This window comes from Toxorhynchites rutilus, chromosome 1, assembly GCF_029784135.1.
Source record: "Toxorhynchites rutilus septentrionalis strain SRP chromosome 1, ASM2978413v1, whole genome shotgun sequence".
In the NCBI taxonomy this organism is placed as follows: domain Eukaryota; kingdom Metazoa; phylum Arthropoda; class Insecta; order Diptera; family Culicidae; genus Toxorhynchites; species Toxorhynchites rutilus.
In genome coordinates this window covers 12,790,362-12,811,378 of record NC_073744.1, presented here as the reverse complement: position 1 = coordinate 12,811,378, position 21,017 = coordinate 12,790,362, and the positions used below count along the sequence as shown (strand labels likewise).

The 21,017-nt window shown below is 37.2% G+C and overlaps 2 protein-coding genes across 5 annotated transcripts in view; one reads left to right on the top strand and one right to left on the bottom strand.

The window, feature by feature from the left end:
- Window positions 1–8,598, top strand: part of LOC129762927 (condensin complex subunit 1) — a 28,731-nt gene extending 20,133 nt beyond the window's left edge. The window contains exon 5 of one of the 2 annotated variants that reach the window (XM_055761543.1): window positions 6,219–8,598. In XM_055761543.1, the coding sequence (XP_055617518.1) occupies window positions 6,219–6,268 (50 nt within the window). In that variant the 3' untranslated portion in view covers window positions 6,269–8,598. Of the gene's footprint in view, window positions 1–5,911; window positions 6,191–6,218 lie in introns of those variants that run through there. The other variant, XM_055761542.1, reaches the window with a different exon arrangement.
- Window positions 7,338–13,572, bottom strand: LOC129762930 (sorting nexin-12). 3 transcript variants are annotated; one of them, XM_055761560.1, is made up of 4 exons: window positions 13,389–13,572; window positions 12,822–13,262; window positions 8,644–8,739; window positions 7,338–8,474 (listed from the first exon to the last, which is right to left on the bottom strand). In XM_055761560.1, the coding sequence occupies exons 2-4, from the start codon at window positions 12,996–12,998 to the stop codon at window positions 8,244–8,246; spliced, it is 504 nt and encodes a 167-aa protein (XP_055617535.1). In that variant the 5' UTR covers window positions 12,999–13,262; window positions 13,389–13,572; the 3' UTR covers window positions 7,338–8,243. The 3 variants fall into 3 exon arrangements, with proteins under 3 accessions (XP_055617535.1, XP_055617534.1, XP_055617536.1); XM_055761559.1 differs by having other exon boundaries at window positions 12,822–13,180; XM_055761561.1 differs by having other exon boundaries at window positions 12,822–13,180; window positions 13,409–13,566.
- Between the last annotated feature and the right edge of the window lie 7,445 nt (window positions 13,573–21,017).

Here is a 21,017-nt window from a genome sequence, read left to right as displayed (position 1 = left end):
TTACGTTTGGTATGATGCCTAGGACAAAATATGTGAACGGAAGAACCATCAAACGATTATTTTATTTCACGTTTCCTTCTGAAGTTTGCATCTCTCAAGTGTACGAATCGTAAATTTGCTTGATTTGATGAACTTCAGACACTTGCACAAAGGCAAGCGAGTACAAAAGTACTCGCAGTTTGCATTTATTTGCTGAGCCGATTTCCCCAGACATCTTGGTTTTGAGGTCTGTGTTAGAGGCAAACACATTTCAGTCGGAACAAAAATGCCCCCGACTTTCATGTATTTGCAATGCCGATTTCCCCACGCTCCATGGATTAGAAGTCTGTGTTAGGGAAACACATTTCAGTAGAAACTAAAATACCCCCAACTTTCATGTATTTGCAATGCCGATCTCTCCAACGCTGCTTGGTTTTAAAGTCTGTGTTAGGGAACACATTTCGGTGAGAACAAAAGTCCCCATACTTTCATGTATTTACAATGCCGATTTCCCCAAGGCTGCTTGGTTTTGATGGCTGTGTTAGGGAAACTGTAGATCGGGCCAATCAAAATGAGGCAGTTAGGGCGTTTAGATAACGCTTAACATTTTACAGTTGTTCAATTGTTTATCTAATGAAAAATAACATTTAATTAATTGCGATAGAAGCGTAGAAATATTCTCTATCAATTGATGCAAACAACTTTCCGATCCAGTAAGAAATGTTCGAGTTATAAGCATTCGGAATCTTTCATTTTTTCCTGCATGTTCTGTGTTTAGGTTTTCATTTTATCCCCCATATACTCCGGTTAGACGTAGTCCCACGTCAATAAATTATCCAAAGCGTTATATAGCCGTTTTTTGATATATCATTTTATCCATTTTTATGAGCTTCCGTGGCCTGAGCTCGAATGTAGGTGTCGCATGAGCTGATTCAGCTTGGGTAAATTCGTCATTAGAGCTCACAACCACAAAAGTGTTGATTCAACCATTAAATGTCGGCCACATATGTTAAGAAAGTTACAGTTTTGTATATTTACGATGGTTCCAATACGCAATTTGACCAAAGTCATAAATAATTTTCGATAATTTTAGGTTTGATAATGGTTATGAATACTGTGGAATAGCGATGAAATCGACATCATATTAAGTTTTTAGCGCAACAAATGCTACTTATCGTTTACCTAGTTGAAAAAATTTAAAGTTACAACACTTATACCCATCCATTCTTAATAACAAACACATAGTAAAATGATGATTTTCAAACCTTTCCAACGTGGAAAGAATGCTTGAATCCGGGAAATTTGAAAGAAAATTCGCATTTTTCTAACAAATTTAAACGAATTTCATACCAGAAAAACAAAACATCATCATTTTATTCGCTGCGCCATCTGGTTGTAAATCTAACGAAAATTCGTCAACTGACGAATTCTCGCAGACCTGGGGTGACATTGCGCATTTCGAAACGAGTAACTCGTTTCGAGATAATTCAAACTCGAATCGAATTGATTTTAGCATTATGTATCTTTTTCGAGTTATTATTTTCAGTGCACTAGATTTCGAGCAAAATTTGTTTCGAAGAGAAATGTCAAATTTTTGGGTTTGTAAACAAAGCAAACTTCACGACTATTGCAAATATCAATGCCGAAAAACAAATCCAATTTGATATTATATCGGAATTGCGATTTAAAAAGAAAAGATCGCGAAATGATTTTTGACAATGGCGATAGTGGACAAGAGAGTTCGCTTATTCCACAAAGGCGGGAGTTGAGGGATAAAAGTGACTCTCTTTCGCTAAGTGAAAATGAGTGAGTGTGTCTTATATACGTTTCCGATATAAAGTTTCGGCATTATATTAGACTTAGTCGAGAAGCATTTAAAAATATTTCGGATACAACCGTGTTCCAAACAACTTTCAGAAGTACTCCTGCAGCTTTGAAATTAGCGGCCGTTTTGAATCTTCTGGTTTCTGGTCGTACCAAATTAATGTAATGAAGGAGAAAATTTTTCACTTGGTGTGGCTCAACCAACAATTTCATCAGTGTTCGATGAAATGATGTCACTTCTGGAAAGAAGCTTATGTTTAACGAAACAAAGCAATATTTCTTCGACAAATTCAAGATACTCATATACCCATTCTAAGGCCTACAGAAAATGAACAAATGTACTGCAAATGTGACGCTTATTGTATTTTTTTGTGATTCCATAATGCTAAAATAAAAGTATTGTATTTATACTCACATACTTGTACAAATAGACGTCAAAACCAAAGGAAATGCAATTTAAGTTTTCTTTGATGTAAGGTTTAGTATTAAAACCAACGTTTGACTAACATTTTCCCATACGACGATCAACCATTTCTTGTCGAGACATTAGTTCTCGTTTCGAGTTAAAAAATGCTCGAACACAATGTTACATAATGTCAAACTTTGCTCGAAACTCTACTACTGCCTTTTTCATTTCGCTCGTTTCGAGCTCGCTTCGAAATTCATAATGGCAAAAGTGGTCAAAACGAACAAAAATTACTCGTTTCGAAATGCGCAATGTCACCCCTGCATTAGGTCATGCGACGCCTATATCCGAGCTCACGAACCACAAAAACGATGGTGTTTGTTCTTCTACGCACTTAAAAGCAAGATTCGGCCGTTATTATTCATTATATGACGAATTTTATGCTAACTTCACTGGCCGTTGGCAACACCATCTCAGATAGCAGTGAAACGTTGTGAGTATGAACACATGGGTTTTTTTAACACGTTGACTACCACGTTAGTCACTGGTGACTGACACCGAGCTTTCGTTCAGGCCGCGTCAATGTTAATTTCACCGGTGATTGACAGTATAACATGTGATAAAAAAGGTAAAAAATATAAGCATATAAGCTTATGGGCATTTTCTTTTGAACAGAAATACCTTCCACCACGAAACGATGGTCCTAATACGTTTAAAAATGTCCATCGAATCGCTATAAAATCGTGGCACTCAACGTGTTAAGTAACCTTGCATACTTGAAATATTTAAAAAAAAAAATGGGTGGGTTATATCTATAGTATAACCGCAAGGTTGACGTGTGACTACCTAAGCTTAGCAATCATTTCAGTGAGCAGAAGATATGAAGGCATAACCTTCAATGCAATCTTGAATAACCAAGCCAAAGCGTTATGTTCGTACTCGTTCTTGTAATTCGTGTTAGGAAAACACTTTTCGGAGTGCAAAAAAAAAAACATGCGGGTGCAGAAGTACCTCCGGCTTGCATGAATCAACAACTTCAACTTCTACTTTTTATACTATTGAGGATTTAAACCTGAAAGTTCATTCGCCTCTAGTGTCTGTACGGTTCTCCCAAGCCCCTAAGTTTGGGAGACCGTGTTAAGGAAACATATTCTAGTTTGCACAAAGGCAAGCAAGTACAAAAGTACTCGAACTTTGCATTTATTTGCAGAGCCGATTTTCCCAGACATCTTGGTTTTGAAGTCTGTGTTAGGCAAACATATTTCAGTCGGAACAAAAATGCTCCCGACTTGTATGAATTTGCAATGTCAATTTCCTCAGACACCTTGATTCTGATGTCTGTGTTGGGGAAACACATCTCAGTCGAAACAAAAATGCCCCCGACCTGCATGAATTTGCATTGCCAACTTCCCTACGCTCCATAGATTTGAAGTCTGTGTTAGGGAAACACATATCAGTCGGAACAAAAATACCCCCGACTTTCATGTATTTGCAATGCCGATTTCTCCAAGGCTGCTTGGTTTTGATGGCTGTGTTAGGGAAACCGTAAATCGAGCCAATCAAAACGATGCAGTTAGGGCGTTTAGATAACGCTTTACATTTTACAGTTTTTCAATTGTTTATCTAATGAAAAATAACATTTTATTAATTGCGATTGGAGCGTAGAAATATTCCCTACTAATTGATGCAAACATCTTTCCGATCCAGTATGAAATGTTAGAGTTATAAGCACTCGGAATCTTTCATTTTTTCCTGCATGTTCTGTGTTTAGGTTTTCATTTTACCCCCCCATATACGCCGGTTAGACGTAGTCCCACGTCAAAAAGAATTAGAAAGAATCAATTGAAAAGGGTAATTTTTTTTTTATTTTTGACAAAGTTTCAGATCTCATTAAAATATGAATTTTCATCGAAGACGTCAACTTAGGCATTATAGAGGCATTTTTGTGTGGAGACTTCTGAAAAAATAATGTTTTACTCGTACCATTTGTGTGTTAAAATTCTCGCGTTTCACATGTTCTTGCCATGTTTCTGAATAGAAAAAAAGTTAGCAGAGCATGTAAATCGCGATAATTTATACATCAAAATGATACGAATCCCCCTGTAAAAGAATCTTTTCCCCTGTAAAAGTGCCCATCTTCCGATGTATGGGTGACTTGTTGGAAATTGTGTGGACTATTCATATCTATTTTTTCAGAATTTAAAACAAACATGTTTTCGAGAAAAATGAATTTTAATTTTAAAAATATTTTTTTTCGATGAATTTTTTATTCAAAAATTTGCTTGATATTTTCTAATGAAAAACATAAATAATTTCCTACATTTTATTCTTTGACTAAAATTTTGTAGGTAGTTTTGTTTGAGAAATTTTTCGAAATTTTGAATTTTTTTCAATTTGTTTTCTCTTAATTTAAAGCCATAAGTTGTGTTTGAAAATGAAATGTAGGAAATTATCCAGGTTTTCATTAAAAATTATCAAACAATTTTTTGAAAAAAAAATCATTGAAAATAAAATATTTTGAAATTCAAATTCATTCATCTCGAAAACGAGTGTTTTCAAAATTCTGGAAAAAATAGATATAAATAGCCCTTACAGTTTCCAACAAGTTGCCCATACATCGGAAGATGGACACCTTTACAAAGAAAAAGTTTTTCTGACAACAACTTTTTCCATGTTTTCTTTGGAAAGTTACTATTAATGTTTAGTTCATAATATTTTTAGGTTCTGGAAACTTTTTTCAATCTAGAAACATGTCAAGAACATGTCAAACATATCAAACACGCGAGAATTTACATGCAAAAATGTTAAGAGTAATTTTAGCAGGAGTCTCAGGAGTACAAAAAAGTCTCATATTTCAGAAACTATAAAAGATAGAGAGTTGACGTCTTCAACGAAAGTTCATATTTCAATAGGATCTACAACTTTGTCGAATACACTATGTTATCTTGACTTTAAACAAAATTAGGATCAGTTGTGAATTTTTCAAGGAAAATATGAAAAAGTTGTTGATAGAAAAACTTGTTCCTTGTAAAAGTGCCCATCTTTGGACGACTTATTGGAAATTGTTAGGGATATTCATATACTTTTTTTGGAGAATTTAAAAAAACGTTCATGAGAAAAATGAGTTTTAATTTTAAAAATTTTTTTTCAGCAAATTTTTTTGGCATGAAAATTCAACAACCATTTTCTGCATTTCATCCTTCGACCAAATTTTGTAGGTATCATAGTTTTTGAGTCCTGACCCATGTCTTGACACCCACAACGTTTCACTGATATCTGAGATGGTGCTGCCACCTCATAAGACGAGTTATCATGAAAATTGATTCTGGGGCTGATCACGAACGTCACTTCACGGTGAAAACGGAATAAAATGCATACAAATTGCATACAATTCATTTCGTGTTCACCGTGAAGTGACGTTCGTAATCAGGCCCTCTATATTTCGCCTATTACAATGTTTTTTGCGAGAGACAAACTGACAGAATAAAATAAATACTATTTTAAACAATTTTTTTATATTTTACAAAACATCAATATGTCAAAGTTTGTTGTTGCGTATTTGAATACGTTTTTGAGTATTCAGTGCATAAACGTTACAATCAGATGAATAACTCCAAATTCAGCATACTATTTGTTGAATTCCCATTTTCAAACCCCAGGTAATATATTATCATTTTAAATACTTTATCCTTGTCTTTCCAGACACTGAAACCCTGCCTAGACGTAAAACAAAACGCATTCAAGTGCAAAATTGAGAAAACTCTTCAAATCACCATACGCACACTCCGAATATATTACACTTTTTGGCTTAAACGACACCTCCTTTTTTTTACTCTAGCAATAATACACTTTAGATTACAATACTCTCTACACAGTTAGCAACTTAGGGGATATGAACTTATTGTGAAGTAATTGTTCGTAGCTTAGACAAACATAAAATTACACATAAGTGGCCAATAAATTTACTACATTCTTTTAAAACCCATCTTTTCTTCGCCTGTACTTTTAGACGAAAACGAAATCCAACCACAGCCGAAGAAAGGCAAAGGGAGACGTTAGTAGCGTTCCAGAGGAGACTTCCCAATAATCACTGGACTTTGGTCATTTCTTTCCTACATTTAGTTCCCTAATTTAGTTGTCTAATTATGTATTTAAATTATACGAAGCATTTACAAACTGTTGAAAGGAGGAAAAAAAATTGAACTAAATTATGCATCTAGAATTGAGTAAGGTGAAAAGTTTACATTTCACACCATTTTTTGTTAAGTCCAAGACGGAGAACAGTGAAAATATATATTTTTCTTGATATACTTACCAAAGAATCCGCAAGCTTATTTCGCGTTAACCTTCCGAAATCGTTTTTTTCACTTTTTTCAACCAGGAAAGGCATGCCGGAACATGCTGGTTTCTGAGCTCAACCATCTGACCCTCGTGGTCGGTGTGAAGCCGCGCGCCGCATCCCAAAGTGTTGGCATGCGAGCACCTCCAGTGGAGACGCCGCTGTGAGGCGCCATGTCGGTAAAAGCTGATCCCTCCGTAGAGCATCTTCTTCCCTCGGAAAATGTCATCCTGTTCCTGGCGTTCCGAACCGGAACCGGCCGTTCCCTGCAGTGGATGGCTATGCTGACCCGTTCCTTCGCGTATCTCTCCGGTTCGACAGTTCAGTGACAGTGATGCCTTGCATTTGGACTTTCTTCTCAGCGAACAACGGTAATAGGTGATGCCTCGCCGCACTGGGCCACTTTTCTGGTAGTGATGACCAAGATAAACTAGTCCGGCCCGGCGTCTGTCGACCACGACAGGGTGTGTGGTGTCTGTGGAGGAATTATATTGATGTTAAGGGCTGATTGATTGTTACTTATTCTAATTCATAACGTAGATTGGTTAAAATGAGAATTTTAAAAGGCAATGAGGCGATGAATATTATTTGTATTTGCGTTGTTGAATCATCCCTAAGTAGTCCCTAAGCATCGGCCAAATGATCTGATGGACTCAGCGTGATCTGGAACGTAAAGACAATCAATCATTAGCATTACTTTATGCATTTTAGAATGATGATATCAACACAATTTCAATTTGTGATAGACGAAAGGAGGTGATATTATTTCGATATCAACACGACAATAGCTTTTCAGTTCAATAATAATGTTTCGTTTTATCTTCTTTCATTCAATTCTGTTTAAACTTAATTACCATTTCTTAAGGATCGATTCGCCTTCCTATGTTAATCCTTCTATAATGTAGTGATTGCCAAATGACAACTAAACAAAATGTATCAATGTTGGGCTTAGAATTTTCATCGTATTGTTTCAGGAAAAAAAAGTATTCCCAATCCCTTTCTTTGTACAGAAAAAAAGTTCGAATAAACCGTAGTTACGTGAATCACATAGGTCTGATGTCACTGATGTTTTGCACCAGACAACTCCTAAAATCGTATTAACGACGAAAACAAAGATATAGAAAAGAAAATTAAAACTAGCGACAACAGAATACAGGGCATCATGATACCATTCCTCCCCTGAAATTAAGTCGATAAAGCAGAGCTCTCCTATTAAGTTCGCACGAAGGATTTAAAAATAGATGTTTCAACGTCAAAGAATAGCTTTCCGCTAGGGGCAGCCGATATGCGTTACGAATTCATACACTGTTAAACGAAATCATGCTAATATTGGACAAATTGTAATTGAATTTTTTTCTTCAAGACGGTTATGTTATTTTGAACCACTTATATAAGGCTTATACTTCAATTCAATGAATAATATTTATCCTGTGCACGGGATTAATTTCACAACAAAGAAACGTTCCTAGCAAAATTTTGGTTTTGAGATTCTTTCGTCCACAATCGAAACGGCCCGAAAGAAACGCGAAGTATTGCTTCTAAAATAATAAAATTATCAATGTTCCTGGTATTGATAGTTATACTTTTCGTTTGTCCTAGACACTCGTTCCAAAAATATACCTCATTCGTACATCAAACCATCATCATCTTCCGCATTTCGCGCGTCTCGCAAAAAACCCCCGCAGCGCAGTGAATTTACGTGTTCCTTATCTTGCCCGGGACATAGTTCTTGTCGATGGTTGGTTCCTGCAGGAACATATGCAAACAGCGCTCATTCTGGGCTAGCGGGTGGCCGGCAATCTTGTTCACGAACTGCTCCAAACCTTTTCGTCGCTCCTCGATGAAGTTCTCGTCAAAAATTCCGTCGTCACCGCGAAACGGCATCTGTCGTTTCCATGCTTTGCCCGGCAAAGGAGGTACAACAATCTGTCGAAAAAAAAATAGAAACAGAAGTGAACCCTAAGGACGCTATCGATTGATTCTATAATTGCTAATCGGCTTTCGAACACACGTCAGTTATGTGTTTATTCAGAAAGACTCGTAGAAGAAATGAGATGGCTTGGTGAAAACACAATATACACCCATTACTACTCACCTTGCTGTCCCGCTCAAGCTCGTTTCGCAACCATTCAAAATCACTGTAGCGTCTTCGCACACTGGATTCTTTCACCTTAAATACTGGTAAATTAGTCTGAAATAGGACAAAAAGCAAACATTAATACTGTTGCATGGCGTTGACGATGGTACAGTGTCGACATCCGTGTTTGTGAAACAATAGAGAGAGAGAGAGTACTCTATCAGATTAGTAGCAGGTACCTATATACTTAAAGTTCGTAGCCCTGAACCATAATGACATGTCTACTACATATACGGTAACGTCTCGATCATTTTTCCCCATCTGTTTATTTTATTAGGCTCATTTACCAATTCACGTGTACATTTTTTATTTACGATAATTTTTGTTGTATATTATATATTAGAGGAGCACTCTTATGGCGTAAGAGTGTTCCTATTTTATCGAAACATATTTTTTGTCTGTTACACACTAGCCATTTAAGCGTAATGGCGGGTTTACATTAGGGAGATCTATAGCTATAGATGGATTTATTCACGTGAAAATAGGTGTAAACGGGTGAGAATAAATATGATACACTTATTCGAGGTATATATAACTTAAATAAATTCAGCATATGTAAACGCTTGTGAATTTCTCACTGGTGAAAAATCACTAAAGTTGGATGCAGTTCTACTTTAGGTGAATAAATTCACCGAAAATGAGAATATATTCATTATAGAAGTTCACGCTAGTGTAAACGGTTGATGCGATTTCTATAAATCTCATCATATTTCTTCACATGAATATATCCCTAGTCTAAACCCACCCTAAGAGTATTCCTATTCAACCGACAAACATGTCGCCTTTTTTCGGCGTGAGAATATTCCTATTATTCGAATTTTCATAGTTGGACCATACACAGCGGGACTGTTTATATGAGGCTTCCATTGTGTAATTAATAGTAACAATTATTGATGCAGTAGACCGTAAAGCCCCGATTTCCGGTTATTTTTCGGTTTTCAAAAAAATCAAATTTTAACGTCTGCGAAACTAGTAAATGAAGTCCGATTGAGCTCCTATTTTGCATTGGTTATATCAACGTGCAAATCAAAATTTCGCAGGAAGTTCCGAATGAAAAATCGAGATAACTATTTTTATTGGCACCCAAAACCATATGTTTTGCCTCGTATTCCGAAAAAAAAACCCAGAGTGTGTTCATTCAGTTTGTCTACATTACGTTTGCATTAAATAGAAATATGAATTAAAGCCAACCAATAAACTACGTATTTACAGCTTGTATTTTCTGAAAAAACTGGATTTGATTTGTTAAAAACACAACAAAATCTATCGTGCTGTGCGTGATGTTTGGCGATGGTTGTTTTTTTAAGAAGCGAAATATTTTCAGTGATAGAATCGAAGCAGCAGCTTTCTTCTTGCTTGGTTGGTTGGTTGGTTGTCTTCTTGCTGCTAAGCAAGTTTGAGATTTTTGCGGCGGTTACTGTTTTTTTCTCCCCGATAGTAGCAGTAGATTATTTTCCACTGCGATAACATTTTTTGGACTTTCCTCGACCGTTGTCGTCGTGCCCTTATTCCCGGAAACGGTAGCATTTTTCGATGCTGGTGCTTTCTTGGTCGCCTTCTTAGCGGTTCCATTCTTCTCTTCGATGAATTTCTTGTTGGCTTTAGGGAGGCTTGAACGAACACGGCGCACTTCGTTTACACAAACAGGCTCTTGGTGGTGACTCCGTTCACTAGCGCTTTCTTTATAAACGAAGTTTGCTTCGCCATATCAAACTTGGGCAGCGATAACATGCTCCAAACGCTGTAAAATTATAACTAAGTGGAGAGCATGATTTCAGAGCGATTTTTAAGCTATTGAAACAAGTTTTTGGGTCAATACATCTATGGTACATCTATCTGAGTCACAGGAGCTGGAATCATAAACAAATTTGACAGAGAAACTTCAGAAATTGCATCCGGTATTCGTAGAAAAAGCTCATATAAATCTATTGTCAGTGAAAATTTAATCGAGGATTATTCGAGAAACCCGAGAATTATTCGACCTTCCAATTGTTACCAATGCCGGTTTAAGAGTAACAGAGAAATAGGAGCACAATATGAAAGTTATTTGGTTTTGCCATTATAGATGACTGCAACACTTTTTTTTCTCCGAATGAGTTAATGTAATGTTTTAATACTTTGACAAGTATACTAGATTCGTCGCAATTATATACCTGGTTGAAACTATCTATTACCCAATAATCTACCGAAAATTCTACGCCACATTACGAATGCCGAAACCCTTTTGAAATTAAGACACAACTAAACTAGAACGACGCATGTGCTTCAAAATTACGTACAAATTTCATAATTTGCAAGTGAATATTTTTTTAGTTTATTAAACTTAAATAAATTATAATCTTTATGTCCAACTTTTTTCTCTGGTCACGTAAGTCTTGGCATAGGAGTGGTCACTTCCCATAGCTTACAAGTTGGATACCGTTGAGAAACTAGTCAAAGCACACATTTCTTTGAACATACCACCGATCCACGTCCCGGAGAATTTTTGCCTCGCCTATTTGTCGTTTTAATCCTTTCCCGTACAACATCGAGTCTCACTCGTGGGTACTTGATTAACATAGGGCGCTAGACGCTCAGCAGGCTAGTGAAGTCACTTGATGTGCGACCTGTTAAATAATACGGGAAGGGGTTCGAGGAATAAATAAAATCTTCAATTCGTAAATGCTATCATAAAAATGTATCGCCGACTCCATTCTAATGGAATTTCAACAACAGATAAAATAAAATACTGTACTACTTTTGTGAATAAATGAACTACTGATGAAGTACTACACGGATGAAGATTAAAAAACGGTACTTGCCGTACATCTCATTCCAAACAAACAAAGAGAAAGTTGCTCAGAATCATCCATAGGTGTTGATTCTGTGCTTATGAATGTAGTACGAGGGGTTTCCAAAAGAGATACACAATATTCGCTACAAATCCCACAGTGAAAAAAACTTTTCGGAAGGTACGTGAATACAGCTGATCACTAAAGGCGGTATGAATACTCAAGAATCATTTTTTTTTGTTTAGATATCATTTTTTGTTCTATAATTCAACGATGTTTCGATAAACGTGAAATAAACATAACAGTGATAAAATCGAGAGTGATATACCGTTCTGAATCATATTTCGGCCACTTTGTTCTAATATCTTGAAATCCTTAATGACCTGATGGTATAACTATTAAATTAATATCACAATTGCTTCTTTAAAGTAATCCCTTGGTTTTACTATCACTTCATTTGAGAATTACATTTGAATTATTACATAGTAGAAAAAAAATCCAACAACATTACTCATTATCGTTTGTGTTTGACGTTTGCTTAGCGTGAGCTCGTACAATTTACGCCTTCATCAATATTTAAATTTCTCTTGTATTTCATCAGTTTTCATCATCGTTATCAGGTTACTGTGATTGCTTGGTGAGTGTTTCGCAGTTGACTATAAAATATAATCAAGTGTAATGTAATTTTCGTTCAAAAAATCACAAAATAAAGTGTCCTAAATTTGAATTCAATCTGTCCGAAATTTTATTCTTTTATAAATAGTGTCCGAAGTTTGATTGTTATTCGCTTGATTTGAAAAGCATTTTATTCGATGATTTTTTTATGTTTTCAATAAAATAGGTACCAAAGCAGAAAAATTAAAAGCATATTGAACTAACTTATTAAAAATATCAACCAAATAATACCTGTGCATAAAGTTGAAATCTGTTTTCTGCATCATATGCCTTAAGCGTCCGAAATATGATTCAGAACGGTAATCGAGACGTTACTGTAATGCTAAGATTCAATCCTCAATTTTTATTTTGAAAAGTTTGTCAGATGGAATCACCTTAAATTCCATCATTTGCGCTTCACAACAAAGGAACACGTAGCTCAATGCCTTCAGCGCGAATTCATGCTCCCGGCAGTTATCACCAGCAATGTTCAACCACTCAGATCCGGATGAACAAAAAAAAAGCACGAAACATTCTACGTGTTACTGCTTAACAAGTGCTGGCAACTCTGACACGGGCTCTTATCAACTAAACCAAAACATTGAGCGACTTCACAAACACGCACACACACGGTCGGAAAGAAGATTGAAACGGGAATACTATGAAAAAATATCCATCGAGCAGCAACGTTCCAATGATTGTACAACTCACCCTCATCCGAACTTCGTAATCAGTGTAGCGTTTCTTTCCGGCCGTCAGCGTTGTCATCGGATTCACCACATCGATCTCGAGAAAGTTGGCCGGAATCGCATATGCATCGTCCAGGGTTTGTTTCTTTACGTTGAGCCGTCTTGTTGCTTCCGCAGTATTGTCTGACTCAGCCATCATCGCTGCTTCGTGTTTTTTCCGGCCTCTTCTGTGTCGCTCCGCTATTTACTACTGTCAAAGTTGCGAAGAACTCTTCCAGAAAGCACCGCCTCCTCTGCTACGCTTTCGATGTAGGGACGATGCCTCTTCCCGACGACGTATCCTATCCTAGGTTTTTATCACACCGTTGAACCGGATATAATCTAAGACACACATGCAAATGGTTTTACTTCGCCGCCATAATTTGCATTCGATGCTACTGTAAACGTTTTAGTAGCGCTAACACTGCGAGGGAGTGTGTGATTAGGGAGTTGTGAAGGAGGAAGTTTTCAATCAAAAGGAATTAAAAATGGGAGGTGGACTTATTGGTGTCGTTGAAGATAGCGTATTCACTGAGCACAAATCACTTACTAATTAACAAATCCACCTACGTTATGGCAAGAATCACTTCTTTCCTTCTCTGCGGATAAACAGGAAATATTTAGATCAAATCTAATTAGGGCTTTTGAACGCGTATTTTGCTCAACGCAAAAAGAAACCCGCAAATTCATACACTTCTCGCAAAGCTCACAGCACGACTGATTGATGAGCGAAACTCTGACGGGGTGCAAGTTATTCATCTTAGAGGTGTGATACAAGAGAAATGTTGATATACCGGGGTGTGGCAGTGCCTGAAGTAAGGGGTCGTCCACATACCACATGGACAGAGAAATAAAGATTGACGAATCTAATTGGCGATCTAACGTACAAATCTACACCTAGGCGGCGCTGCGGTGAAAGTGATGATGGTTTTAAATTTTGCCATGTGAGCTTATGGAAGGTTTGCAGTTCTTTCCATAAATTAGAATGTTATAATCATAAAAGATTATTTGATTGCGATGAGTTTGTAAGAAATTTAATTCTGCGCAATTTTATATATAACATGTTATTTATTTACCTCTTTCAGTAGTGAAAACTATAAAAATGTTGACAATGGTTGAATTAAAGAAGGAAATTCGAGAGCAAAATCAAACACAAGTAGAAAAATGCACGATTCCTGCATGTGAGAACTACCTTTGGAAAGCCCGGAAATAAAATATACGTGATTTGTTTTTGAGTTTTAGGTTACATTAGCATCATTTTCTTAGTTCAAAAACAAAATCCAGATGTCTCACCGATCGTTTACGTTTTGCGTTAGATCGCCAATTGACGAATTTACGTTGGATTTACAACCAGATGGCGCATCGGGTAAAATGAGGATGTTTTGTTTTTTTGGTATGAAATTCGTTCAAATTTTCTAGACAAATCAGAATTTATCTTCAAATTTCCCGGTTTCATGTATTCTTTCCACGCTGAAAAGGTTAGAAAAACATCATTTTACAATGTGCTATAAATATTACGAGGAATGGCTTGTTATAAGTGTTGTAACTTTAATTTTTTTCAACTAAGTAAACGATGAATAGAGTGTTTTGCGCTAAAAATACTGCAAATCCTTCTCGTATCGACCCCTACATAATCAATGATATCAGCCAATTTGATATGATATCGATTTCATCGCAATTATCCATAGTATCAATAACCGGTATGCATTATCAAACATTATCAAACATCAAATTTTCGAAGATTATCTATGACTTTGGTAAAATCGCTTGTTGAAACCATCGGCAATATACAAAACAATTATTTTCTAACCATATACTGACGACATTTAGTGGCTGGAATGAATCTAAATAAAAATAAAATTGATAATTACGACCGAATCGCGCTTTTCAGTGCGTAAAATAAACAAACACCCTCACTTTTGTGGTTCTGAGCTCTAATGTAGATGTCGCATGAACTGATTCAGCTTTGCGTAAATTCGTCAATTGGTGATCTAATGTACAAATCTACACCTAGGCGGCGCTGCGGTGAAAGTGATGATGGTTTTAAATTTTGCCATGTGAGCTTATGGAAGGTTTGTAGTTCTTTCCATAAATTACAATGTTATAATCATAAAAGATTATTTGATTGCGATGAGTTTGTAAGAAATTTAATTCTGCGCAATTTTATATATAACATGTTATTTATTTACCTCTTTCAGTAGTGAAAACTATAAAAATGTTGACAATGGTTGAATTAAAGAAGGAAATTCGAGAGGACAATCAAACACAAGTAGAAAAATGCACGATTCCTGCATGTGAGAACTACCTTGGAAAGCCCGGAAGTAAAATATACGTGTTTATTTGTTTTTGAGTTTTAGGTTACATTAGCATCATTTTCTTAGTTCAAAAACAAAATCCAGATGTCTCACCGATCGTTTACGTTTTGCGTTAGATCGCCAATTGACGAATTTACGCAAAGCTGAATCAGCTCATGCGATATCTACATTAGAGCTCAGAACCACAAAAGTGAGGGTGTTTGTTTATTTTACGCACTGAAAAGCAAGATTCGGTGGTGATGATTTATTTTATTTCAATTTAGATTCATTTCAGCCATTGAATGTCGTCAGTATATGGTAAGAAAGTTGGAGTTTTGAATACTTACGATGGTTTCAACACGCGATTTGACCAAAGTCATAGATAATCTTCGTAAATTTTAAGTTTGACAATGCATACCGGTTATTGATACTATGGATAATTGCGATGAAATCGATGTCATATCAAATTGGCTGATATCATTGATTATGTATGGGCCGATACGAGAAGGTTTTGCAGTATTTTAAGCGCAAAACACCCTATTCATCGTTTACTTAGTTGAAAAAATTAAGGTTACAATACTTATAACAAGCCATTCCTCGTAATGTACATAGCACATTGTGAAATGATGATTTACTAACCTTTTCAGCATGGAAAGAATACATGAAACCGGGATATTGAAGATAAATTCTGATGAAAATTTGAACGAATTTCATACCAAAAAAACAAAACATTCTCATTTTACTCGCTGCGCCATCTGGATGTAAATCCAACGTAAATATGTCAATAGCGAATTTGTTTTTGTTCAGTTTCAACCCCAGTGCTGTCAAAATGTTTTTTTATTCACTCAGTTTCAACCTAATTTTCAACATAAGATAAGATCAGACAATAGGGGGTCTTTTACGGACAAAATTTCTGTCAGATACGGACCAAATTGCTGTCAGTCGTTCTGATTTCTGATTGGCTGATTTCGATAAATTTTGTAAACAAAGCCGATTTTGTCAGTGTTGCCAATAAAAATAAATAGCGTTGGATTTGTATAGAATTTAGAAATGGCGAATTTAATGAATATTACGATATTTAGTTTAAAGGAAATGTGAAGGAATTATATGCAAGTTTATGTATGTGTTTTTTTCACAATGGAGTAAAGTGAACGGCAAAACACTCATTTGTCAATTTAGCTTCGTTAGGTCCCTAATGCGATTTCGTATTTCAGAATATAATTTCCATTGCTAAGAAGAAATGGAAAGTCTCATCATTCACTATGTGGATTGCAGAATTGTTAGCTCTAGCTCGTAAATATGAAAAAGAGATCGTTGATACCATCCAGGTTGTGTTTTGCTGACTACCAATTGTTACACTGCTGACATGTTCTTTCCCGCTGACTTATTTTGATGATGTAAAGAGCTACGAATTCTGTTCTGTTCTGTCGAGGAAAGTTTTCGCTTCATCGACGGTGTAAAATTGGATGAAGCTGAAATTCGATATGATGTCGATGCTGCTTCGCTGTCCATCAATTTATGGGTTGAACATTCTTCTCGCCGCTTTGATAGCAAGTCCATCAATCCAACAAGATGTTCTTGTGTATCGGCTGTATGCGAAGCATTCGGTACTACGGTCATGTATTGAATGCAAAATTCTCTGAGAATAGATGAGCGGAATCGAGACAGCATTTTTCCTTTGAAATCGAGAATGAACTTTGCGAAGATGATAGGTGAATGTTTTCTGTCTCAAATAAAGTGAGGCATAAACGGAGAATAGAAGGGTGAGTTTTATCTGTGAATGAGTGTTGTTGAACAAGTTCCGATGCGATTTTGTCCATACCTGGTTGCGCGTTCACTTAGTAAGCGATCGATCTTGAGTTCAAAAGTCAGGGCCCTCATTGACCGTCTTTGTGTTGTTACGGAATAACTACGTCCACGCAACAATCATCAGCGATGGAGATCGATCCACGGTCGAAATAAGATCGATTCATCCATACAACTGCTCTGCTCTGCAGGAAACATCGGGCTGTTGTTCTATTAATAACTCAACAATGATCATATCAACTGCTTTCGCTGTCCGGTGGTCTAATGGAAGAACAGATGGAATACTTCTACGCCAAAAAATGGCAACTGTGTAATGTTCTATTTATAATATGATAAACATGTGACATGTACACGATTAAAATTCGGCTCTGTTACAGCTAAATGAGGGATAAAAATATATAGAGTGAGTCGCTAATAATGCGACCTATTAAATATATTTCGGTCAAAAAATGTGGAAACTATACAGTGTAGCGATTTGATTGTCAACAGTGGCGACACGAATCTTCCGGGCCACCCCATAGAAGAGTATTCCTAAAATATCAAAAAAAGAATTTTATGTTTTTTCATCTATTTTCGCAAAACCCTCGAAGTTCTCGAGAGATAGAAACAAAATGATTTTTACACAATGCCCAACATGTTTAATACTTCAATACTAGCAGTCTGTGGTCAATCCGAAAAATATATAAAAAGTCTGGAAAATATATAAGGAAAATTCGAAGAAATCGAATACACTTATGTATGTTTCACAGTGATTAATCATCAGTAAGATCAAGTTTACAGATCTGAATGATAACATAGAAACTCTCTTAAAATATATGCGTTTTTATATTTATATTCTCTAGAAATAATTTATAAGGCAGAACAACGTTTGCCGGGTCATCTAGTCGGTTCTAAAAATTGCGTCCTACCTACTTCAATTTTTTTTTGCATGAGTGAGTCGTCACATAAAAATTATATTTTTTTTATTTATTTATTTTTGTTTAACGTCTTTACAACATGGCCTGATTCACAATTTTTCTCCAATTAAGGTGAAGGTGGAAGCTAGCCACAAATGGCGCTCATTTCTTTCATCTCCCTCCCTCACCCTTCGCCCGAAAATCAATAATTTTGCGAAACAGTGTGGAGAAAATGATCATTTTCGCACACTTCCCATGAAGTAATTTCAGCCAAACTCTAATCGATTACTCACAAGATATTAAATTTTCATCTGCTGTCGCACTGTATAGTGAACAACGTCGGAAAACTCAAGCAAGTGCTCTGAAAGTTAAATTTTAATCTTCGACAATGGTTTTGTTTGTATTGGTGAGAGCATCGTTATTTTTTCGACACTGATGCCAGACAACATCATCGAAACATCTATCAAAACCACTCAATAAAATGTTATTCCTGAGTCATAGCGTTTCATATCATGAAAATCAATAGAATAAAATTGTGTTGATATCAATACAATCATTATTTTTACGTTTAATGGGTCTATAATGTAAGTTTTAGCAACTTCAACATTGGGTAAGAAAATTGTATTGCAGAGCTCGGAACACTGCCATGGCTGCCTATGCTTTCAAAAACAATAAACGGAAAAGTACTACATTCAATCAAAATGTCTCGGCCAACGAAGAGAAGAGTTAAGGCTCTCCAACGTGAATATGTGAAAACAATACGACCAACGAAGGAAAATATGAAGGAATTATCAGCATGCGGAAGAACTTGTTAATATCAAAAGAGGCCCAATTCGCATGTGTTATAAATTTGCTCATGTTACGCTCGCGTATAATCAGTATTGTCAGTGTCAATGAAGCGCCACACAGTCTGATAAGTGAATTGATCTATTTACATGTGCTTCGCTCTTCTCTCACAAACACTATTACCCCATTTTTACACGTGGGTTTACCTATACTACTACAATGACTAGCTTCCACCTTCACCTTAACTCGGTTCGTGGCTATCTCTCTCCAATTCCGCGGGCACCCCGTGCTCACCATGTCATGCTTTACTTGTTCTAACCATCTCGCTCGTTGCAGGATAGTTGTCCGACATTCTTGCAACATGTCCTGTGCAGAGTATCCTTCCAGCTTTGATCACTTTCTGGGTTCGTCGGTGAGTCGCGTGAGCTCGTGGTTCATCCTTTGCCTCCATACGCCGTTCTCCTGTACACCGCTGAAGATGGTTCTTAACACCCGCCGTTCAAAGACTCCGAGTGCTCGTAGGTCCTCTTCGAGTATTGTCCACGACTCGTGCCCGTAGAGGACAACCGGTCTTATGAGCGTTTTGTACAGGGAACATTTCGCACGACTGCTAAGTCTGTTTGACCTTAAGTGTTTGTGGAGACCATAGTAAGTACGACTCCCATTGATGATGCGTCTCCGGATCTCGCGGCTGGTATCATTGTCAGACGTTACCATTGAACCAAGGTAGACAAATTGGTCCACTACCTCGAACTCATCGCCGTCGATCATTACACTACTACCTAATCGGGTCCTGTCGTGCTTGGATCCGAAAGCCAGCATGTATTTGGTTTCAGACGCATTGATTTTCAGTCCAATTCTCTCTGCTTCGTGCTTAAGTCTGGTGTAATGTTCAGCTACCGTCTCAAATGTTCTGCCGACAATGTCTACGTCATCAGCGAAGCAGATGAATTGACTGGATCTACTGAAAATCGTACCACGCCGCTCGTCTCATAACACCCTCTAGCGCGATGTTGAACAGTAGGCAAGAGAGACCATCACCTTGTCGAAGCTCTTCGAATGGATCAGATAGTCCACCCGAAATTCGCACACAGCACTGTATTCTATTCATCGTAGCCTTAATCAGTCTTCACGGGGAAGCCGTTTTCGTCCATGATTCTCCATAGCTCTTTAAAGTTGCTTTAAAGTCGATGAATAGATGGTGCGCGGGGACTCTGTACTCACGGCATTTCTGGTGAATCTGCCGCAAGGTGGAGATTTGGTCAGTAGTAGGCCATCCTTCGATGAAGCCGGCCTGATAACCTCCCACGAATCTGTTTGTCAGTGGCGATAGACGACGGAAGATGATTTGGGAAAGTACTTTGTAGGCAGCATTCAGGACGGTGATTGCACGAAAGTTTTCACAGTCTAGTTTGTCCCCTTTCTTGAAGATAGGGCAAATAACCCCATCTTTCTACTCCTGCGGTAGTTGTTCTGTTTCCCAAATTCTGACAATCAGCCGATGCAGATAACTAACCAATTTTTCCGGGCCCATCTTGATAAGTTCCGCTCCGATGTCATCTTTGCCAGTTGATTTGTTGTTCCTCAACTGTTTTATAGAGTTCCTTATGGCGGGTTTACATTAGGGTGATCTATAGCTATAGATGGATTTATTCACGTGAAAATAGGTGTAAACGGGTGAGAATAAATATGATACACTTATTCGAGGTATATATAACTTGAATAAATTCACCATATGTAAACGCTTGTGAATTTCTCACTGGAGAGAAATCACTAAAGTTGGATGCAGTTCTACTTTAGGTGAATAAATTCACCGAAAATATGAATATATTCATTATAGAAGTTCACGCTAGTGTAAACGGTTGATGCGATTTCTATAAATCTCATCATATTTCTTCACATGAATATATCACTAGTCTAAACCCACCCTTACTTCACCTATCGTTGTGGGTGGTACATCTTCATTATGCACTGCACCAACGTAATCGCTTCCATCGTCATTTTGGTCCTCTGCCTGTACGCCATTCAGGTGTTCATCGAAGTGCTGCCTCCACCTTTCGGTCACATCACGTTCGTTCGTCAGTATACTCCCATCCTCGTTCCGACACATTTCTGCTTGCATTGAGTTTCTGGTATAACTTTCGCGTCTCATGAGAACGGTGCAGTTGTTCGAGTTCTTCACACTCCTCCTCTTCCTGGCGGCGCTTCTTTTCCCGGGAGTGTTGGGTTTGCTGTCTCCGCTTCTGTCTATATCGTTCCACGTTCTGACGGGTAGCTTGACGCAGTGTAATATGATCACGCTTAAACCCAACTCATCACTTATACTATTTCGTTTACTATTTATGATTGTATAACTCGACGCGCACCAAGGGCAGCGGCGAGTTTGTCTTCCTTCCG